General features: G+C 39.0%; 1 protein-coding gene across 2 annotated transcripts in view; it reads left to right on the plus strand.

The window, feature by feature from the left end:
• Positions 1 to 24994, plus strand: part of ADAMTSL1 (ADAMTS like 1) — a 472821-nt gene that overhangs the window by 194169 nt on the left and 253658 nt on the right. For both annotated transcript variants that reach the window (XM_007455565.1, XM_007455564.1), the window contains exons 9-12: positions 612 to 750; positions 13800 to 13850; positions 18389 to 18593; positions 19884 to 20031. In XM_007455565.1, the coding sequence (XP_007455627.1) occupies positions 612 to 750; positions 13800 to 13850; positions 18389 to 18593; positions 19884 to 20031 (543 nt within the window). The remainder of the gene's footprint in view (positions 1 to 611; positions 751 to 13799; positions 13851 to 18388; positions 18594 to 19883; positions 20032 to 24994) is intronic.

Below are 24994 nucleotides of genomic sequence, written 5' to 3' on the forward strand. Positions count from 1 at the left end.
GGAAACTTGAGATTTATGGTGGCTACTGTTGAGGTCTTAGTCATCCATTTACTCAGCTTAACCCTTTCAGGTTGAATTTAGGCAAAGAAGAAAAAAAAAAGTTTCCAGGCAGCTAGCAGTACCCAATCCTATGTCATGTCCCATGGTCACCCGCTGACCAAGAGGAGTGGTGTTGGGGGTTATTTTTTTTAATTTGGGAGTTTATTCTCCCTGAGGCCCCAGGTACGAGGGAGGCAATTTTGCATCCTTGCATGAGATGTTTAGTAAATAAACACTGATGACATTTTTTGGATACAGAATTCTGTGTTAGACTTTTAGATTATACAAAAGAAATTAATAAGAATAGTACTTACGACAGTCTTATAATCTAGCTATGCTCTTATGTAGTTCAAGCCCTATGGTATAATTTAATTATTAAAATTCGAGTGGAAAAACACAGTTTTTGAGGCCTGCGGAAATTAACAAGCCTTCCATCTATCCGTCTTTGGTCCTGGAAGTGACTGGAGCATTGGGGAAGAATTTTCATTAATATGAGATGGCCAAAAAAGCCTAAGGGAATATATTGCATTGATGTGTGCATTGAAATTTGCCTGAATGGTTTGATACTGCAGGTTACCAGCTGACATCGGCTGAGTGTTACGATCTTCGGAGTAACCGAGTGGTTGCTGACCAATACTGTCACTATTACCCCGAGAACATCAAACCCAAGCCCAAGCTTCAGGAGTGCAACCTGGATCCTTGTCCAGCCAGGTCAGTCACATTTACCAGTTTATCTACCATAAACATAAATCAAGTTCAAATAAGCTTCTTAAAAACTGTTTCATTAAAAATAAATAAGTGCTGCCGTCCAGTGTCCATTCCTAGTCACATGTTATTAGAACCCATGCCCCTTACTCTTGCTACTGTAAGTTGCCATCTCAGGGTCTATAGGTTTTCCATTGGTAAAGCTGCAGGTAAAGCACTCTGCAGAGTCATTTTCTCTTCTGATTTTGTTTCACTCTGGTTACTTGTTTCTGACCTTAACAAACGTGATGGTACAATGTTCTCAGGATTCTTTGCATTTTCACTCTGTCACCTGATCAGTGAGATGATCAGAGCCGACCATATTTCAGGGTCACAGCTGACCCATTTTAGCCTATGGTGGGCCACACCGATTAACCAGAATCAAAACCAGCCTTAGAACAGTTCTTCCACATTTAAATAAACTCAGCCTTTGTTGAAGAGAAAGCAGGACTTATTTCTAATAGTCAGATTCATTTTTAAAGGTCTTTTTAATTAGGAGCCTTAAAGAGACACTTGACACTTTCACATATGTTTGCTTTGGGGAAACCATAATTGACCCTCAGTTATTTGCAGGATCAAGAATCAGACTGATGAATGAAATATCTGATGATGAGTAGTCATAGAAGTGTAGGTCAAGAATCTTTTCATGGGTGTAATATTTGCCTTTTTAGTGGCAACGCTACCTGGTAATTTTATTAACTTGACTTATTCATCCTCAACACGTGAGAGAGGATATATGAAAACTCTTATCCTACAAAACTCAGCATGAAGACCAAAAGATAGAGAATCCTTTCCAAGACCCTTGGATTTCTGAGAAACATCTCAATGATATTTTTTAAATCATAGTTTATTAACTATATATTCATAAAACAAAACTTTGAATAGGTAAAGTACTACATGAGCCATGTGGCTGAAAATCACTCTATCTTTGAATTGCAGGCAATGCAATTTTAGTTTTTGTTCTCTGCTGTTACCTTTTTAAAGTGTATTTTCTTGTACTCTTTCTGCCTCACATTCAGGAATTCTGAGTTCTACCGGTGATGTGAAATTGCTATTATTAACTTACTCATAGGCACCACATTACCTAGCTGATAAAAGTGAACTCAGAATAACAGATCTTCATTAAAGAAACAGAAGAGTAGATATTTTATAAACACATAATTCAGGTGAAGTTTAATTTTGCTTCATATTACATCAGAAAACTATGTATTAAAGATTGGATACGGTATAAAACCAAATGAGGTGTTAAAATTTTGCTTGGACCTCTTTATTTTGGAAATATTAAGGGTATGAGGTATTTTTAGCCAAGATAATTCTAACTCATGCAATTCAACCCTAGTTTAAAATTATTTTACTTATTATACCTCTTTATCCATATCTATACCAGGAAGACGAGTGCATAAAAAGCATAATTATCCCATAATTGACTCAGCCACAGAGCAACTTTGAAGGTCTTATACACAGTCCTATGAAAATTTATGTGTGTATTTCTAGGAGAAATGACGAATTCACTTCCCACAACTGCCTAAAGCTTTTCCCCCACTCAGAAAAAACTTCAGTGAAGAGATGGCCATGAAAAACAGTTGTGAAGTGAAAGCATTTTGTTAACAATTTTAAGAAATACGTTTCTAATCAGTAAATAATTTACTCATTTTTTTCTGGCTGTTGATTTTCACCTATCTTTTCTGTTGGAGTAATATTTTTGGCCTATTTCTTATTATTCAAAAGTAAAAGGCCATCCTACATGAAAGACGTTTGTGAAATGTATCTTTTTTCTATGTCTATGTTATTTTAAGACATCTAATACAGCACACGCATAAATGTTGGGACAGGTGGCTATTAAAAAAGAGAGAGAGGAAAGGAGGCAAAAAATAAGTTAGAAGCAAATGTCAGGAAGCTGCTTTTTTATTACAGAGGTAATTAAAGAAAGCTGTAAAAATTAAGACTTAGCAGTAGAAGAGTTTAAGAGGAAACTGCTTTAGGAAATGTAGATACGCTAGTCTGAGGTTCAGATACTTCAGGATTGCTGTGAAATTCACTGAACTCATTTGCATATCCAGGATCAAAGCAACCTTCCTGAATCCCAAGAGAAAATAAGAAGTCATAGTCTGAGAAAAGGAGATGAAAAGCCTCGGTAAAATAGGTCTGCCCTCTCATCAGATACAGCAGAATCAAACCCCCAAGGAACTGTTTTCTAACTACAGATTTAACTGTCTAATAGTAAAATCAAGAGTGACATGGTGACATTAAACAACACCTTTGCGTCCAAACCTAGAAGCCCCTAAAAGGGAAAACACAAGAGGTATTGTTTAGAACAAAGTCCCATATTTTGGAATTTCAAAAGAAATTTATTTTATGTAGCCATTGAGATAGTTCTTCACTTTTCCTGTATTAGACTGTGGTTTTTGGCCGATTATTTGAAAGCAAAATCCCATTTAGATAGCCACGTTCATTCCCTGTCGAGATTGGGAAGTGCCATGGACAGCAAAAAAAGGCACTGAATAAGTCTGTGTCCCGGGGTTTATTATTTTACCCTTCTGGGCCTTAGTTTTCTCACCCACTAGTGGAAGTGAGAGGGTTATTTGTTGCATTAAATTAGTGGCTTTCCAACTGTGCCCATAGAAGTTGTTGTTCCATGGAGTTGCTTCATTAAATTTCATTTTATATATTTTGAAGTGTCTTTAAACAATAACTCACAAAAAGTATACTCAAACGTAAACGAATGTTAACTTGTTCAAGCTAAGCTAAAATTAAAAGTTGTTGTAACAATAGTAAAAATATTTCACTACCAAAGGAAATACTTTTGCCCTCATTGTTAAGTTCCATGATTATGTCTGTTTAATTAAAAAATAAATATCTGAAGATTCTAAGGTGAGCTATAAAAATTGTCACCATTAGTAACGACTTCTCTGAGAGAAGAATTTTCTCCTTACTACACACCGAAAACCAAAACAAATCAGAAATAAACTGGATGTGATGATCGTTAGCCATAATCCTTGATACCCAATTGTTCTGTTTACCAAAATAGCCTCACTGTTCTCATTAATTTGCTTTATAATAATTTGAACGAATGAATGACATCACTTACTCATTTCACTCACCAACAGCATCCGTAGGTTTCCATGGTTGTGGCTGGATTCATCTAGTGGTTCTTGGGACTAAAGAGATTGTTGACATCTAGCCTATTCTTTCCAAAATAATTTTCATGTTTTCATGGCTTTTTTCTGATTCTTCATGCTAACTCAGAAATGTTGGTAAGTTAAAAGACTATAATGAAAATGATAAAATTCACTAAAAATCTCCAGTGCCCACAGATAATCACTATTAATGCTTTTGCTATATCTCTTTCCAGTTTTGTCTATAGCTCATGCATAGGTAAAAGCATTCTGTATATAATAGACACGTGGAATTCAATGACTTAGCATTCTTGTTTTCCACTCTTCTAAAGCAAGCCTGAATATCCATGACATGTAGTAAGTTGACATTTCCTGAGACAGGAATTTGAGTTCCTTTCACTACAAGACCAACAAGTGAGCTTACCTGGTGGCCAGCTGTTCCATCCCAAGAAAGCTGTACTGCTCTCTACTGATGTCATTTATGCACATGACAAAATACTTTGTTTCCAGGCCAAAAGCGGTCTCAAAAAAGAAGCTAAAACAATGCTTATAATGGGACAGAAGAGAAAGTGAAGTTTAAAATTTAATAACTTTTAGCTAAAATTGAGAATATTTCTCACGGGTGCCTCAGAGCTATGTTACCACTAGTCCCATCACACACCCTACACAGGGTATAGTATATGTTCTGGTGGTGGTCCCAACTGGGGCACACCCAGAAGTACGGAGGCATGGCCCTTCTGGATATCAGAGATCTGGACATGTTTAACATGTTTTCTGCTTCATTGATTTAACACTATAGTAGCTAAGACACTTGGAATCTTATCAAATGTAAAATCCTCCTTGTGCCTGCCATGCTATAATCATAGCTACTGTTTTACACGAGGGGAAATTATTTTTTTTAACGCAGTACCTGGTGATTTGTGCAATGGTTTGTGTCATCATTGCTTCTTGGATGAAGGGTAAAGTCTATCATGTGGCCAGAAAGCCTCCAAATGTATACCTGTGGTTCAGCAACAACTAAAAAGGCATAGTTTTAGTTCAGCTAATAAGCACCTTATGTTTTCAGAGTGTCTTTCAATGTAAAAGAGGCTACATCTGGCCTTACGTAACTCAGTCTAGGAGACTGGTAAGACTGTTAAGGCTGTCTGGGGGGAATTGTGCAAGACATTGTTTGTGAGAAGATCAGAGAAACGCCTTTTCAGGTTATTTTTGGTTTGTTTTTTGGGGTTTGTTTTTTGGCACAGACCTCTGCTTTTCTCTCCAAGGCAGTAATGAAGGGGGCTTAAATTGGCAAAGGTTGGAGAAGCAAAAAAAGCTCTCACTCATCACACTATCATGGTCACAATCATTAGCAAACAAATCTGTTTTTTGCTGAAACTACATACAGATTCCCCCTTCCCTCAAGGAATTCAGAGCAGCAGTCCTACGCAAATGCCCAAACTTGTATGCCCCAAGTGGCAGTCCTTTTGAGTTCAAGTGGACTTATTTTGTCCATCACCATTTAATTTGACAGCAGATTGCCTAAGTCATCCCTGGCCAGGGGACCGAAGTGTGAACAAAATCTCAGAATTGAATCCTAATGCAACTTAAATCCTAATGCAAGAGAAATAATCTGCATCATGAGTGACAGTATGTACAGTGGACCTATAAAACCCAGTCACACTAACTTGGTGACCAACTAGTCCAGTGGTGATACAGTGATTATCACTATACCATGGTGATTTAGGAGGGGAGCTTTGGAACAACATAGCCTGGCTTGGGATCCTGGCTCTGTCACTTACTGGTTTGGGTAGCCTTCGGCAAATTACTTGTTCTCACTAAGCCTCAGTTTTTTCATCCTCCAAAGTAAGGATAATAGCTACTTACTTCGTAGAGCTGTCATGAGGAATAAAGGGTGTAATACATTTAAAGAGCTTAGCAGAGTGCCTGACACACGATAAGCACTCAATAAATGTGAGTGGCTGCAGCTATTATGACTAAGATCACCGTTATGATAATGTTGATGTTACTTCAGAGAAACTCCTAAACTCTCCAGAAATCAGCTTTCTCCTCCATGAAAGGACTTGGAACTCTAAAATTGCATATGGGTCTTCTAGAGAGGTAGCTCTCTATTTGCTGTTTTAACAATAGGAACCATAAATTCCTAGGAAATTGCTTCATGAAAGCAAATCACATTTATCAGATTTTTATAAAATCATGATCATGAAAAATTAAGATAATTAGCAACTTCTAAAATCCCCACTTAACCAGCTATGAGACACTGCCATTCAATCTGCATGGGGTTTATGCCATGTCCATCTCCAAAAAAGGAGAACTCAATGTAAGGGCTAGAAAATGGTTTTCTCAGTTGGCAGTTAAAGTATAATGAAATGCTTTCCTAGTCACGAAGCTCTGTTTGTTTTATAAAAGTAGGTAAATTACTTAGAAAAGTAACAACTTCCTTCTTTTTGCTCAACCTCATTTAAATATACTACTTTAAGTAGCTAATGAATAAGCGACAGAAAATACCATTGTAAAATCCCATTTGCACTTTCATGCATTTATGATGAGATGAATAAAGCAGAGTTCTGATGCTTTTTAGAATACATGGTCGTACCCTTCCCAAGTTTATAGACCTACCACACAGTATCAGACAATCAGCTCTAACTCAATTACGGGACAATTCTGTTCTTCCACCAAGCCAGTTCCTCACTAATAATAATGATCACTTCATATATTACATTTTAAACTTTTTAAAAGTGTAAATATATGCAATCTTTTAATTAACTTGTAAGTTAATAGGACAGGTATTATCATCATCCTTATTCTTTACTTCAATTTTTCAGTTTGACTTTACTAGCTAAGTAGCTTCTTAATTTCTCTAGGCCTTAGTTTTGCCATCTGTCCAATGAGTATAGTATTCCTGTCAGACAGGAACTATAGAGAGTACATGCGATGGTGCATGTAAAGCTCTCAGCAAGATGCCAAGCGCTCGATGCAAGTCAGCTATCGTTATTGAGAACCAACCCTATAACATGACTGGCCCAATGTTACTGCTGTTTGAAGTTTCTACAGTGCTTTCACATCTGTTATCTCAATCCAGTTTTACCTTCCCCAGGAGGTTAGCAAGACAGGGATTATCATCTATATTTACAGATGAAAATACTGAAGCCCAAAGGAGTTATGCGATCTGCACCAAGTCAGGACAGGCAGGAGAAAGCTGGGTCATGGACCTAAGTGCCTCCGCTTCCAGAGCAGCTCCTATGCTACATAAACTCAGGTCACCTGCCCTGGTGTCATCATATCCTACAGGTACCCTTGTTCTGTATGATGCCTGCGGCAACCTGTGAAATCTGATTTAAACCCACCATACACCTCTACAGCCAGCACAGAACTGCCAACCATATCAGTGCAAAGTTTGGTGCCCTGGATCTCTGAATTGACCACAAACCTGGGTTAAGCACGCCTTTTTCATGTAAACGTAAATACTGATGTTTACTCAAATCAAACAATGACCAAATCACTTGGGACAGTACAGGAAAAGCTAAACAAAGCCCAAGGAAATATTAGTCCCATTTATTTAAAAGCAGTTCAGAAATTGCATTCATTAATATCAGAAATGTTTAACCACAGAAATATAGATATAAGGAAATTAATGATATTTTGGATCAAACGATCAAAAACTCTCCAGTAGTTGGTTTTATAGCAGAAAATGAATATGTATCTTTAAAATGTTTTCAAATCCTAGATAATGAAGCAGGGTTTTTTTGGTCTGATTTCTAAAAGATAAATGAATGTTGCCTAGCAGCTACTATGTTTTAAAAAAAATTGTAACCTATTTACAGAATATTTCCTCATTTGCTGGATCTCCAACTTGCCTCTTTAAATGATAGGGAAACCTACAGTGTTTTGTAAAGTCATCAAGTTTTAAAATAGGAGAGCTTTTGAGATGATTACCTAGTTCAGTGGTTTTCAATCTGTGGTCCACAGAACTCTGAATTCTGCCCTTAGCAGCCACTAGGAAGGGGACAGATAAGATAGAGCTCCGTGAGATGGGTTTCCAGGCACCCATTCTTACTTCATCTTAAAACTCCTGATTTCATCCAATACTTAGATTTTGCAGAAGACCAACACAGAGGTCCAAATGCAGTGCCTTCAAGGTCACACAGAAAGAGAGTTGGCAGAGAGGAGAACAGACCTTCCGTCCCCCAACTCCTCAGGGGGACCTTGTCCTCATTATGCTATAATCCTTTGTGCTCTGCCACGCATGAAAAAGCATGGCTTCCCTGGTGGCGTAGTGGTTGAGAGTCCGCCTGCCGATGCGGGGGACGCGGGTTCGTGCCCCGGTCCGGGAAGATCCCACGTGCCGCGGAGCGGCTGGGCCCGTGAGCTATGGCCGCTGAGCCTGCGCGTCCGGAGCCTGTTGCTCCGCAACGGGAGAGGCCAAGACGGTGAGAGGCCCGCATAACGCAAAAAAAAAAAAAAAAAAAGGAAAAGCAAATGGTTGAGTCTCTGCCAACTTTTTATTACTTCTCTCCTCCCCCATTCTGAACAGTTGATTGGGAAGCGATTGGTTTCTATTGGCCTGGAGTTGTTGAGAAAAGATGAATCACTCTCTTCTGTGCCAGAACTGCCCCCACCACCCACAATTTCATTCATTTTTTTATTGAGTACCAATCTTGTGCCAAGTTCTGTGCTTGGTACCATGGCAAAGGCAAAGTAAAGCCAACGAGAGTCTGGACCACAACACTGCCCGCGGGAAGTTGAATTGTGCAGTTACAAAGCAGCATGATTCCCGAAAAGACACATGAGACAGACAGGGAAGAGAAGATTTTTTTAAAAAACTATCATGGCTATTTCTTGGGAGATGCCCAGTGGAAGAGATGTAGAGCTTAGCCAAGCAGCCAAGCAAGAAGCACAGTTGCCATTAAGCTGTCCTTTCTCTGCCCCGGGTCACCCAATCACCTCTGCTTGTCAGAGCAGCCAAACTACCCTCTAAAACAGCCTGCCCCTCATACAGATGGCGGAGCTAGCAAAAGGGAAGGAGTGGGACTAAAGATGTGCACCGTGAGTGGCAGTTTGTTTGGGAGTTTTTTTAACCTTGTTCTTGTTTGCTTGCTTTCATTCTGGATGGTGGCTTGGCTTTTGTGTCTGCACATCAATGGCATGATTTCGTTGACTGATTTTTTATGAATTGCCTCTGTGCAGGGCACTGTGTTAAAAGATACAGTAAAGAACCAATACGGATTTTGTCCCATATTGTTAAACTAAAGAAAATGTATACATAGTTAAAAGATAGTATACAGTTAAAAGAATGATGAGGGGAGTTAGTGTTATGGGTATTTGGAAGAGGAAGAGAGAAGTGTCTGGCTACATGCTGAGAGGGAAAATAAGGACAGGCTATAGAAGAGGTAGCACTTGATTAAGAAATTTCATTGGGTGTTATGGGCTGCATTGGGAAGTAAAGTATCTGTTGCTGTGACATCAGTGAGCAGGCTGGATTGGAGGAGACAATGCCTGCAGGCAGGGAAATCTGTTGGGAGACGGATGCGAAAGGGCCTAAATTCACGTCACAGACATGTATTTGGCACACATCACCACTGGAAGACCTCCGTGTCTGTAGGGAATACAGGAAAGAGAAGAGCAACGATGCCCCACGGCATCCAGCCTGGGTGGATGGGAGGATGGCAGTGCTCTGAACAGTAACAGTGATCACAGGAGAAGCAGCAGTTTGTAGGGGAAGATAATGAATTGTCTGGACCCACTGAGCTTGACATACTGAGAGTACGTCCAGCCATCAGGACATTAGAAATGAGGTTCTGCAGCCCTGGAGAAGAGGCAAGAGGTCGTGAGAGATGCACTGGAAGGGACCGTTGAAGCCATGAAAGCGACCCCTTATGATTTGTTTCTATTGTAAGAAGAACCCAGAACCTCGCAGATTAGGTGCTCATGAAGTTAGTTACATTAGGACTTTTCTTGGAAAGAGAGTTATGTCACAATATGTAAATCTCACACCTGAGTAGTGTGAGTCTGAAGAGGGCTTGATTTTTAAAGTCAGGGATGTTGTTCTATAATAGCTTCTGACATGATTTCAGGCCAAAGACTCAGTCATCTTTAAGTGACACATGGGAATTGAAGGGATAGCCTCATTTCACCCATTTATATCATGTTTCCAAATGTTTCTGTCTTTTGCTTTCTCAGACTTGAACTTTGTTTTACTTAAAAGTTCTAATTCCTGAAAACAGAGAAATATGAAAAGAAGAAAGCAAAAAAATAAACCCAGAAAACACCCATAATACACACACCAGGAACTAACAACTGTTTTGGGTCCTTTTCTAATATATTTATGTGTACACACACACACACACATGTATATACACACACACATATGTATAAACATACACACACACATATATAGGCTTTACAAAAATGATTGTATAGGTGGTATATGAACACATAAGTTTTCTTAGTATTGTGGATTACATTGTCCATTCTATTTTGTATTGGATTTTTTCAGTTGACATTACATTTGAACATTTTCCATGTCATTAAAAATAGTTCAAAAGACTTCATGTTCATATGCTGCATAATATTTTATTCCATGAGTTTGTCATAACATGGAAGCATTCTCCAGTCATTGGACAGTTCAGCAAGGTGTGGACTTCGAGAGGATGATGTGCAATGTCTTTCTTCTACTTATATCACATGAGTCCAGAGTGACCCCTTCTTCATCCTCATCTTCTCTTCCTCCCACCACGACCCTTGATTTGAGAGTCTTTAGATGGAATCAAGTCATTGCCCAGTGTAGGAAGTGCAGGAGCAGTCAGAATAGTGAAGGCAATGGAGAATGAGTAGTTTTACCCCCAAACCAACTGTTTATTACATTTCCCTTTGCGATCATTTTTTTAAATTATTTTTGCCTCCTTCCCCACGGCGTGTATGTTCAGACACGTCTGAATGCATACATAAACATGTATGCACGCACGTACACATAAAAATGAAGACCTAAACATGGAAAGAATTTCTTAAAGTCCCTAAATGGCATCCTTTTCCGTCATTCTTCAATAGATACACTTTGCCTAAGAAAAAGATTAAGTGTCTTAAAAGGAAGCAATGGAGAGTTAAGTTTAGGCAGTGTTGCCTGCCCCTCTGTGACAATGTGGTGAAAGGCCAGGGCCATGCCGTGAACCCCAAGAGAGAGCAGAGCCCATGCACATGAATATGCATTAACAGGACTGGACAGAGCACCATTGTTTTGATATCTTTCTGTTTTCACAGGTGCCATAGAGTCATTTTATGAGTCTTCACCATGACCTATGCCACAGAAAGACAAATATAGCTATAGTTTTGCTGAATCCAGGTTTAAAGCTCCTCGTTCAAACAAAAACATGATTTCTAAATCAGTCCAATGCAAAGCCCAACATCTTGAATTCTGTAACTCCCTCTTTCATTCCCCTTCTTTTCTTCTAGCCTGTCTCCTTCAATATTACTGCCTCCATTTTAAACATCATCAGCTGATAAATCAGTTGGCAGAAATCTGTAACAGTTCGTTAGAATATTGAGAATGACGAATCATAGCCGTAAATTTTTTCAGGAGCAAAGGCAGCGATACGCATTTCTGCATTTAGGTCTGGATGTAGGCATGAGTGAAGGTACTAGGGTTAGCTAAAATACAGCTGCAAAGTCAGTTGTCTGTTTTCCTTAATTACCTACCAAAGTTATTAGAAGAACTTTGGAATTCTATCAAATACAGTTCTTTTAGAAAGAAATTTTCCTTAATTACTAGGCAGAAGAATTATTGGAAAGAGATCACATGATTCTAACCAAAGGCAGGATTAACCTTTCACATCCAATTTCTTGTCAAAAGAAGGCAGAAGAGAATAGGAAGTTTCTCTATTTTGGAAAACAGGGAGGAAAGTTTAATGTTAGTATATTCTTCCCATTCTTGTGTTTGTTAGAGCTATGGGATTTTGAACCTCCTCAAAAGGCAGCATCCGTTTTCAGGAACATCGTTACTGAAGAGTAATGCACATACACACACCGTGAAAGTTTAGTTATAGAAATGAATACCTTCAGTCATACAAATAACTGAAGACAATTTAGTCATGTAAGATAAATAAGCAAATTACTACTCCGGTGTTCGTACCTCTTCGGAAGAGAAATCTGTATTCAAAGATTTGTTTCTCGTTTTCTTTCATATTTAATTTCTCTCATTTCTCCCTTACCTTTCAGTAATTTCTTCAGGAACTACCCTTTTTATTACTCCCTCTTTCCTCCTTACCGGGCATTATGTCCAGCCAGTGCTATTTTTTATCTTTCTGTTCTATAGTATACTTTGCTCACTCTACCCAAAAGCTTAGGTTTACTAGCCATATTAAAAGAACGTACTGGGCTTCCCTGGTGGCGCAGTGGTTGAGAGTCCGCCTGTCGATGCAGGGGACACGGGTTCGTGCCCCGGTCCGGGAGGATCCCGCACGCCGCAGAGTGGCTGGGCCCGTGAGCCATGGCCACTGAGCCTGCGCGTCCAGGGCCTGTGCTCCGCAACGGGAGAGGCCACAGCAGTGAGAGGCCCGCGTACCGCAAAAAAAAAAAAAAAGAACGTACTGTATCATCCTATGTCAGAGGATGGGATCAAAGTGAGTCTTAATGTATTTATTTAAATATAAATACAAACATTTATATTGAATACGGATATTCATCCCAGAATATCCCGGAATACATGAGTTCCATTCATCCTAGAATAGAATACATGAGTTCCTTCAATATTCAAAAGAAGGACTTGCTATCGTTTGTCAGTGGTAAAATAAGTGTCTTCTGCTCATGACCTACCATGCCTTGCTGCAGCAAATACATGACATCCGTGAACTGAGCTCTGTTTCCCACTCTTGGTGGAGAGTCTGTTGTATTAGCCCTTTTATCTGAGATTCATGAGTCATAAATCTCCCACAAACAAGGGGACTCAGCAAGAAGAAAGGCTTGCCAATTGGAGGCTTTCCTTGAAATCAGTGAGGTAGTTAGTGTACTTTATTGGAGTCCTAAAGGCCTCTGGGGACTCCCACACAGCCTATAATATCATTTCTTGTGAATCCATTAGCCATACAGCCATACATATCATTTCTTATGGCTCCTTTAGTCTTTATCTCTAAATCTCACAGGTTTCCCAGAGCACCAGGTATACTAACAACAGTCAAAACAATCACAACCACCACCATAATAGCAGTTAACGCCATATCACATTTTATAGACCACAAAAAAAGATCTTTCATCTTGATTAGCACATTTTAACTGCCGTACCTTTATTTTGGTAGGGAATGCGCTTTTGTTGATTGTTGCCTACTATATTCACTAGTTCCCCTTCCCTTTATAAAATAACCAAGTGGCTGCTTTCCAGATTTTACTAAAATCCTCAGATTTGCCAAGGGTGCATTACCTATTTGCTAATGCATGCTACATAGTGTTGTCAGTTCCCAGGTACATACTCTTATACATAGCTCTCTCATTCATCAGAAGTGAGACCATAACTGTAAAATTGCTTGGTGAACATCTGGAAGTAACATTAATAATGATGATAATAATGACCTCATAGGATGTATAATTGGGGGGATTAAAGAACATTTACAAGCTTATTGTGTCATAGTTAATGATGAGGTGCCCAGTCTTCTTACTACAACCCTTTCCACTGGTATTTCCTGCCTGGATCAGAGAACTAATTATAGTAAACGGTGCCCTTTCAAAGAACTTGCCCCATCCTCAAACAGATGCTAGCATAAAGATTTTGAACTGTTTTAGTGTTGTTTTTTAGAGACAATTTATTAATGTTACCTTGCATTTGTCTAAAAAAATTGTATAATGTAATCATTTAGTGTTTATTTTATTGTGTGTACCTTCTACTCAGAGGGTTGGCATTATTGTTCCTAACAGTGACGGATACAAGCAGATCATGCCTTATGACCTCTACCATCCCCTTCCTCGGTACGTAAATCAATCATCCTGATGCTAGAATTAGTAAATTAGTCTTCTGCTTCTTTTATACATACATACATATATATATATATATATATATATATATATTATAGATTTTGTGTTTCTCTGTAAAAATAAGATGGTAGATAGCATGTTTTGCAATCCATCCTGAGCTCTGCTTTTGAATAACACTGGTCTGCTCAGACCGTAAGCTTGTCATTCAAAAACCATTTTAAGATACGATCAGATTACATTGCAGTGGACACAGTAATTCACTGTGATTAGATACAGTGCATGGGTTTATGTTATGTCTTTCTTTCACTCCCTTTGTCCTTTTTTATGTTTCCTCTGCAATAGGACCCTAGTCATTAAAGCACTGTTGCTAACTGTTAAACAAACACTGCCTGAATTATTATCCCAATACCACAAATGTGGAATTCCAGATGTGGTATTACTCTGCATAGGGGTTTTGAATATCCTTTTTTTGTTCCAAAGAAATTATAATTAAATACAAAAAGGCAGTTTTTTCATATCCTCATTGTTCAGAACATTTGGTGGGGAGGGGAGGTTTTTCTTGTGTTTTTCTCCCAAAACATAAAATTCCATGCACTATGCTGCTTTTTTAAAGTACGGTATTTTTTAAAACTAGAAAAAGTCATTAAAGTGATTGAGGAACTTTTAAAAGAACTTGTTCTCTTTATTAATATATTCATAAGAAAACTGGAGAAGCTGAAAAATACTCTAGCTACTGAGTGTATCGCCTGCCACATTGGAAAGAGCTCCCCAGAGAGCAGAAGTTAGATTTGGGTGTGAAGCCACCACTGTGCTAAGCAAGACCTTTGCTCTATTCTCTTTGCTCATTTGGACTTCAGGGAGTCAGCTGCTGTTTAGAACCCAAGGTTTAAATCAGATCACAAATAATTGGAAATAATCCACGGTGGTTTGTGCAATTTCAAACTAAACAAAGCCCAGAAAAAAATTTTATTCTGAACTGTAAAATAAAGCAAAGTTTGCTTGAAAATCTTCAAATACTTAATGAATTGAAATACAAAAAGAGGACCTCAAAGTCTTTTAGTCCAGCTCCCCAGTGATGCTTCATTCTCCCACTCTTCCCCAATAATCGCACCCATTCACCACACATACGTGAACACATGTATTTACACAAATATGCATATATGTGTATTTACTACAGATGTATTCCGACATATTTTATACACACACACACACACGCACACGCACACACACATGTATAAACCAATACGAGTTGTCATCCAGCCTCTACTTAAATACTTCCAGTGACTGGCCCAGAACTCACTTATCACCATTCTAATGGTAGCATATAGAAAGGGGTACTTGATTAATACTATACATAATTGTCTGGGGTTTCTTTTAAAGTTCTTCCACTAAGGAGTTACTTCGTTCATCAGCTCCCTCCCACTTTCCTATGTCTATATTGATAAAGACAATAAATGACTTTAGAATGCTACTGATGTATCCTTTTGCTGGTTTGATCCAGAACCAAACTTGAAAAAACAATGGAATGAAAACATAAAAAGATTAATTTAACTGAACCAAGATTTTATTTGATTTTAATTCCTGTATCCGTAAAATAAGTATTCGTAGGACGCACGTATCTGGTTGAGTGAAGGCCGTGTATTTCGAGATAAAGGCACAGTTGGGTATCAGGGATGAGAACATTAAGTTGATGTTTTTCCTGTAATGGCACCCCTCAGTTTCTTTCATATCTATGATCTCTCTTGTTTATATTTCTGTGGTGTGACTAATGCCTGTCTTGGGTTAAACTTGATTTCTTATATATTCAGATTTCCCCCAAGTGCCTGAAGCTCAATATTCTCAATGAGAGATTGAGATGAACCTCCTTGATGTTTATTTGCACCCCATCTTCTGCACACTTTGGCCTGTCCATGCATCACAATGGGAAAAGACAACTAGCAAATAAACAGACTATATTTCTTACCCCGTGCACTTCTGTTACTAAACTAATTGTAAAGTTAGATATTCTGCTTTATTGATAAAGGCTTACTAAATGGAAGTTATTTCTACGAATATGTTTTCATTTCTTAAGAAGAATTATGGCTCAACAATGGTTCTCAGAGGGCAGCTACTTACTGATCAAGGCAGAAGGCTTTACTTATTGAAATTATTTGAATGGGTTTAAGACCACAAGTGTAGATACAAAACACAACATTAAAACAAACAAAGAATTTTTAGATTCTTTTTTCTTGCTTTCAGTCTTTGACTATAACATATATCTGAATATGATATAAGAACATAGTCCGATGAATAATCTTTAATTTATACTTAATATATGCAACTTTTCCACATAATCCTTAATTTTGAGAATTTCTTAAACTAAATACACTGTGTACTTAAAAATTAAAAGCCAAAGGAGTTAAAATATATGAAGTCATCTCTTATTCTTCCAGGGCAAGATTCTTGGATATATATTTTTTTCCAAATACTTACCTGGTCCCTGTTTTAAGATATCCTAACTGATGCCCTCTCTGAGCTTTTGTTATACTTTCTTTAAAGCACCGAGATGTTTTGCTTTGAAATTCCACATAATCCTCTTATTATGCAAGGATTCACATTATAACTTTTCACATATAGAACTACAGTTGAGTGCCGGAACCATACTATAAATACTTGGAATAATATTCAAATCATTTGTCTTTCTGTGATCACTGACACTGAAAAGGATACTTATTACTGGTTACAAAATTACACCATGGATCAGGTCCAAGTGTTGAGACAGAAATTAATCACTGTCTCTTTAGAAGGGTCCAGTTTAGGGATGTTAGAGTACCAGTTAGAAAATGTGCTCTTTTTATGGCATCTTAATGTTCTAAGAGATTAAATGTCTGTTCAGAACATATTCCCAGTTCACTGTCAAATCGAGTCTAATGCAAATTTGTACGTATACATTCAGCCCAATTTCAGTCTGAATCAGACCTGTTATCCACCTCCAGCTCTCCAGAGATTTACATGGAGACAAATGAAAATTGGTCTTACCCTTTGGAAGAGAAACTCTCTACAGAGCTGCTTCCTTCTCTTGAAAGGGAACAGAGACACTCGAAAGGGCTAAACAGAGGACCTCAGTTTCCCCATAATAACATTTTCTTATGTGTCTCCTGGGGAAATATGCATAGGAAAATATTGTATTTGGCAGCATGTTTAGGCTGTTGGCAGTGGAGATAACAGTTGTTGCCTAGACTTGAACAGTGCAGAGAAAATGTGGAGGAAAATTCTCTGTAACTGGGAAACACACATTATCCATGCTCTTGCAAAAGAGAAAGCAGGCTCACAATACACGTGAAATCCCATGTAGAGAATAATTCACGTCTCCACGGTATGCCTGTGTGGTATTTTTACATTTAACTATTCAAGTGGATCAACTTGGCGACATTTTGTTTTTCTCTCATTACAATGATATCTCTCTTAATTCTAAGAGAAATCTTAAATCTTTAGGAGTCCTTATCAACAAGCAGACTATGTATGCAAGAAAAAGAAGCCCAGTCCCCATGTTTTTATTGTTAAAAACTACGACATTCTTTAAACCTACGGGAAGAGAGAAGAGAACCGGGCAAAGATATCTGTCAGCCTCTGGTCCCAGATGCACCAGAGCTGTGTAGAGATCTGAAGAATCAATGAAATTCTCTTAAGTGCTATTGACAATATTGTTATTTTTTCCCCTTACTTTACTTTATCTATAGATTCCAATGCCATCAGCCTTTGAACCAGAGCCAAACTTCTGCACAATTCCAGGAGTTCTTTAGGGAGTGCTAACTGTCAGTACCCCCGCCCCTAGCAGCTAGGGAACAAGTAGATAACGCCTATATTAACATTTTGGTTCCTAATGATGATACAGTTTGAACATCAGAATTATGCTAAATCCATGTACTCCCAAAGTTGATGACTGCAGAAGCAAGGGAGAAAGAGTATTTGATTTACCTGAATCTTTCTTGATCTTCTCATGTAAAAGTATCCAGAAGCTAAGTAATAAAGTATTGCATCAAAAATGAAAATTATTATCCCAGGTACAAACTATTAGTGTTAACTGATTAACCAATTTTAGTCTTGAGATAGATATTTAGATAGATAGCTATTAGATAGATGCAAATATATTTATAAAATATAAAATAATGTAAATATTATATATACACATACACCCACACACAAACACACACACAGACAGACACACTCAGAATCTATACTGAAGCTGTAAGGAGGACTGAACAGCCCTCTTTTGAGTAGGCTACAGACCCCACAGCTATCCTTGTAGACCGCTCTCCAAGAGTAATTTCTCACATTTGTGTAGAGCTTCGAGGCTTACAGAGCACTTTAGCCAGCATCGCATCCTCTCTGACTCGTCAGATTTCGGGCCGTAGCTGGCTTTTGGTCCTCTGGAGTGTAGCCTCTCAGAACCTGATCGCCCCAATGGGCACTGGGAAGGGGTTGGTGGGAAAGCTCACTGAGGAGGTGGGCAGTGTGCGTGTCTGCCCTGATGACTCCCCTTGCTTCTGTAGGTGGGAGGCCACCCCGTGGACCGCGTGCTCCTCCTCGTGTGGGGGGGGCATCCAGAGCCGGGCAGTTTCCTGTGTGGAGGAGGACATCCAGGGGCATGTCACCTCAGTGGAAGAGTGGAAATGCATGTACACCCCTAAGATGCCCATCGTGCAGCCCTGCAACATTTTTGACTGCCCTAAATGGCTGGCACAGGAGTGGTCTCCGGTAACTGTGCCTTCTTTCTTTGTTCGTTAGGAGAGTAAGTCCACTCTTCCCTCTCTTCATCATGACCCCACCACCCACCCTGTGCAGCTCCCCGCTTCTCCTGTGGAGGGGTCTAGAAGCCTACCCGTTTAGCCCCCAGAGCAGGCTTGCCCCGAATCGAGCCCCGCCAAAAGTAAATGAGTAGGAAAAAATATATGTATATATTTTTTCAAACATCTTTCTTCAAGCTACTTTAAGAAACCTCTGTCACTCCCCTATAACATTCCCTCAAATGGCAAGAGGAGGCAAATGTCTGTCAAGAATAATTGAGGCCGATGACTGAGCCTGAAGCTGTGTACGCTGTTCTGATGGTCAAGCTCAGTAGACCAAAAGTTTGGTTTCATTTTTCATTTCTTCTACTTTGTCTATGTCCAAAAAGTGTCTTCAGTGGATTACGATGAAAACTATGTATATTATTCACTGAAAAAAAGATGAAATGAAGATACAATGGAGGTGAAGTGGGATTAATTAAAACCGAAACAGTCTAGACCTTAGGGAAGCCACTGCAGCAGCTTAAGCATAAAATGTTATTTGGGGGCTCCTGGCTGCTAGTGGAAAAAGGTGTGAAATGGCACAGGAGATGGAAAGGTGAGATGGAAAGATGTGCCCTCAGCCACAGAGATGGCAAAGGGCTATTCACTTAGCCTTGTGGCTTTGTGGCAGCAGATCAGGGCTGTGACATCTTCCTGTCTAGACTTGTTCCCAGGCATGTAGAACCACTGGAGGTGCTGTCTACATCTGGCCATTGAATCAGTTCCTTTCAACGTCTTTTTTCCACATCACTGTAATCAATTGGATCAGCCGTGCAGCGATATAAATTAGCTATGATGGAAGTTAAAAAAAATTTAATGTCCACATGGGAGCTGGCATTTCCCATAATTTGGACCTAACAGTCATTAGCAAAGTGACTGATAAAATTGACATACAGTCTTGGTAATCAACATTGGGCACACTCTATAATTTCTTTTCTCCTTCTTTTTGCGACTTGGTTTGGGACTTTGCACACAGTGGGTGCTTAAGAAAGGCTGACTGACTAATCCAAAGCTAAGAAATTGCAAGTGATTTAATGTTCAGCCAGCTTCACCCTCAAATTGCCAAAATAGGACAAAGATCCCATGACTAGTAAGAAGTGGTATAAAGCCACCAGGAGTCCTTCTGTAAAGGGAGCCCTTTAAAAAGTCTCAGGTGGGAAATGAAGAAAAGTAAACAAGGCTTTGCCTATGAGTCTCCTCTCTTGCACTCTCCTTCCAGTGCACAGTGACGTGTGGCCAGGGCCTCAGGTACCGTGTGGTCCTCTGCATCGACCATCGGGGAATGCACACCGGAGGCTGTAGCCCCAAAACCAAGCCCCACATAAAAGAGGAATGCATCATACCCACTCCCTGCTATAAACCCAAAGGTAACTTGACAGGGGCTCTGTAACCAGTCTTGTCATTGTTGTACATATTCAGTGCTGTTTTCAACTCCTTGGAATATAGTTAAGTATCCCAAGTGTTCTTAATAGCTGTTCTTTGTAACTTAGACTCTACTAAATGGACTTAACTCCTTCTAAAAATCTTTCAAATGGTTTTTCTTGCACATTGTTTTTAAGCACTGTGTATTGCTATAATTCTCTCCTGGTTCAGAAAGTTGATAGAAGAGTGTTGCTGAAAAATATCAGACATATTTGCTCAAAAGGAGATATTTTAGAAATATATGTCTGATTTACTATCCATATTGCTTGCTGTTAAAAACAAGGCGGTGACAGCTTCCCTGGTGGCGCAGTGGTTAAGAATCCGCCTGCCAATTCAGGGGACACGGGTTCAAGCCCTGGTCTGGGAAGATCCCAGATGCTGTGGAGCAGCTAAGCCCGTGCACCACAACTACTGAGCCTGCGCTGTAGAGCCCGTGAGCTACAACTACTGAAGACTGCGTGCCTAGAGTCTGTGCTCTACAACAAGAGAAGCCAGCACAATGAGAAGCCCGCACATGCAGCGAAGAGAAGTCCCTGCTCTCCGCAACTAGAGAAGGCCCACGTGCAGCGAGACCCAACGCAGCCAAAAATAAATTTAAAAAAAATACCAAAAAACAAAAAAAACACAAGGTGGTGAGACTCATCAAGAAAAAAAGGGAGAGGGCCCAAATCAATAAAATCAGAAATGAAAAAGGATAAGTTACAGCTGACACCATAGAAATACAAAGGATCATAAGAGACCACTATGAGCAACTATACACCAATAAGGTGGACAATCTAGAAGAAATGGACAAATTCTTAGAAAGGTACAATCTCCCAAGACCGAGCCAGGGAGAAGTAGAAAATATGAACAGACCAATCACAAGTACTGAAATTGAAACTGTGATTTAAAAACTCCCAACAAGCAAAAGTTCAGGACCAGATGGCTTCACAGGTGAATTCTACCAAACATTTAGAGAAGAGTTAACACCTATCCTTCTAAAACTATTCCAAAATATTGCAGAGGAAGGAACACTTCTGAACTCATTCTATGAGGCCACCATCAGCCTGATACCAAAACCAGGCAAAGATATCACAAAGAAAGAAAATTACAGACCAGTATCACGGATGAACATAGATGCAGAAATCCTCAACAAAATGCTAGCAAACCAAATCCAACAGTACATTAAAAGAACCATATGCCATGATCAAGTGGGATTATCCCAGGGAAGCAAGGATTTTTTTAGTATCTGCAGATCAATCAAATCAATCATGTGATACACCACATTAACAAATTGAAGAATAGAAAGCATATGGTCATCTCAATAGATGCATAAAAAGCTTTTGTTAAAATTCAACATCCATTTATGATAAAAGCTCGTCAGAAAGTGGGCATAGTGGGGAAATACCTCAACATAATAAAGCCCATATATGACAGGCCCACAGCTAACATCATACTCAACGGTGAAAAGCTGAAAGCATTTCCTCAAAGATCAGGAACAAGACCAGGATGCCTACTCTCGCCAGCTTTATTCAACATAGTTTTGGAAGTTGTAGTCACGGCAGTCAGAGAAGAAAAGGAAATAAAAGGAATCCAAATGGAAAAAGAAGAAGTAAAACTGTCACTGTTTGCAGATGACATGATGCATTACATAGAAAATCCTAAAGACTCTACCAGAAGACTACTAGAGCTCGTCAATGAATTCCGTAAATTTGCTAGATACAAAATTGGCATACAGAAATCTGTTGCATTTATATACACTAATAACAGAATATCAGAAAGAGAAATTAAGGAAACAATTCCATTTACTATCGCATCAAAAAGAATGGAATACCTAGGAATAAACCTACCTAAGGAGGCAAAAAGACCTGTACTTCAAAAACTATAAGATGCTGATAAAAGAAATCAAAAACAACACAAACAGATAGAAAGATATACCATGTTCCTTGATTGGAAGAATAAATATTCTTAAAATGACCATACTGCCAAAGGCAATCCACAGATGCAATGCAATCCCTATCAAATTACCAATGGCATTTTTCACAGAACTAGAACAGAAAATTCTAAAATTTGTATGGGGACACAGAAGACCCTGAACAGCCAAAACAATCTTGAGAAAGAAGAATGGAGCTGGAGGAATCAGGCTCCCTGACTTCAGACTATACTACAAAGCTACAGTCATCAAAAGAGTATGGTGCTAGCACAAAAATCGACATACAGATCAGTGGAACAGGACAGAAAGCCCAGAAATAAACCCACACAGTTATGGCCAATTAATCTTTGACAAGGGAGGCAAGAATATACAATGGAGAAAAGACAGTCTCTTCAATAAGTGGTGCTGGGAAAAGTGGACAGCTACATGTAAAGAATGAAGTTAGAACACTCCCTAACACCATACACAAAAATAAACTCAAAATGAAGTAAAGACCTAAATGTAAAGCCAGATACTATAAAACTCCTAAAGGAAAGCATAAGCAGAACACTCTTTGACATAAATAGTGGCAATATTTTTTTGGATCTGTCTCCTAGAGTAATAGAGATCAAAACGAAAATAAACAAATGGGACCTAATCAAACTTAAAAGCTTTCACACAGCAAAGGACACCATTAACAAAATAAAAAGGCAACCTACGGACTGGGGGAAAATATCTGCAAACAGTGCTACCTACAAGGGATTAATTTCCAAAATGTACGAACAGCTCATACAGCTTAATACCAAAAAAAAAAACAAACAACCCAATCAAAAAATGGGCAGAAGACTTAAATAGACATTTCCCCAAAGAAGACATACACAGGTGGCCAACAGGCACATGAAAATATGCTCATCATCGCTAATTATTAGAGAAATGCAAATCAAAACTACAATGATATATCACCTTACCCCAGTCAGAATGGCCATCATTAAAAAGTCTACAAATAATCAATGCTGGAGGGGGTGTGGAGAAAAGGGAACCCTCTTGCACTGTTGGTGGGAATGTAAATTGATACAGCCACTATGGAGAACAGTATGGAGGTTCCTTAAAAAACTAAAAATAGAACTACCATATGACCCAGCAATTCCACTACTGGGCATATATCTTGAGAAAACCATAATTCAAGAAGAGTCATGTACCACAGTGTTCACTGTAGCTCTATTTACAATAGCCAGGCCATGGAAGCAACCTGAGTGTCCATCAACAAATGAGTTGATAAAGAAGATGTGACACATATATACAATGGAATATTACTCCATAAAAAGAAATGAAATTGAGTTATTTGTAGCGAGGTGGATGGACCTAGAGTCTGTCATACAGAGTGAAGTAAGTCAGAAAGAGAAAAATAAAGGCCGTATGCTAACACATATATATGGAATCTAAAAATGAAAAAACAAGGTTCTGAAGAACCTAGGGGCAGGACAGGAATAAAGACGCAGACGTAGAGAATGGACTTGAGGACACGGGGAAGGGGAAGGGAAAGCTGGGACGAAGTGAGAGTGACACGGACTTATGTGTAGTACCAAATGTAAAATAGATAGCTAGTGGGTAGCAGCCGCATAGCACAGGGATTATCAGCTCGGTGTGACCACCTGGAGGGGTGGGATAGGGACGGTGGGAAGGAGATGCAAGAGGGAGGACATATGGGGATATATGTATATGTATAGCTGATTCACTTTGTTGTAAGGCAGAAATAACACACCATTGTAAAGCAATTATACTCCAATAAAGGTGTTAAAATATATATATAAAAGAAGCAGTGGCCACTGATACAGCTGACAGAGTTCGGTTCAAAAAGACAGTAAAGTATTAAAAGCCTACTATTAGTGCCAAGCTGAATTCTTCATTATTGAAAGACAGGGATGGTTCGAGCTGTCATAGACGGCTTCATTGACCGAGTCATTTATATGGGGGAGGTGGGCTAGTTGTAAAATGATGTGTGTATTTTCGGAACCATCTTCCTGGATTCACACTGTTAGCAGATCCTTTTGGCTTTGGCAATTTTACATCAATATTTCTCACTGGCTTTGTTTCCTGACCATAAACAATTGTTGTACATAGAGGATAAGTGATGACCCTAACTTAAAATAGTCCATTCTTTATTCGTTCGTCCTTTACCCAGCCACTTCAGAGAAAGAAAAGCAGTTTGTGGTTAACTATCAAGAATAAAATCTGGGGACTTCCCTGGTGGTCCAGTGGTTGAGACTTCACCTTCCAGTGTGGGGAGTGTGGGTTCGATCCCTGGTCAGGGAACTAAGATCCCACATGACTCAGGGCCAAAACCCAAAACATAAAACAGGGGCAATATTGTAACAAATTCAATAAAGACTTTACAAATGGTCCATAAAAAAGAAAAGAATAAAATCTGGATTTTCACAAGTAAGTAGTGAGTCTGGCTCTCTAAACATCCTTAAAATGCCACGTAATCCTATGGTGTACGCATATATAGACATATTTCTTTCATCTTTACAAGTATTTGTCATAAAATGGTGATAGAGCTTCACTGGCTCATACTGTAAAGGCACATATGCCTATAAATGACCCTAATAAATATGTCAGAATGGGAATCTTGGCAGTTACTTCTGTAGGAGCAGTTATTACCTCCCTCTTTCTTTTTCCCCTCCACATTTTTTTTGCTAGGAAGTAGTTAGGAAGCTTGTTCTGAATTGTTTGGCCAAAGCTAGATAAATAGTTGAAGCAAGTCAAATTACGAGTTGTGGACCCTAAGTTGATCGTATTCCAGTTGTCATAGAGCCTTGGGTTGGTATTGAATGAGTCAAATGTCTAAAGCAACATTTTGTGAATTTCAGAGTGTCAATTTTGTTTGTTTTTCACAGTATGGAACAGATCCCACTTAGCCAAAAGGCAAAAGAAAAACAAGTTAGAATTTATGAAAGTATCACAGTATAATCCATTGTACTTTGTGTTTGTTTTAAAAGGTAAATCTTTTCAGCAGG

Source organism: Lipotes vexillifer, unplaced genomic scaffold (genome assembly GCF_000442215.2).
Source record: "Lipotes vexillifer unplaced genomic scaffold, Lipotes_vexillifer_v1.1 scaffold912, whole genome shotgun sequence".
Classification (NCBI taxonomy): Eukaryota; Metazoa; Chordata; class Mammalia; order Artiodactyla; family Lipotidae; genus Lipotes; species Lipotes vexillifer.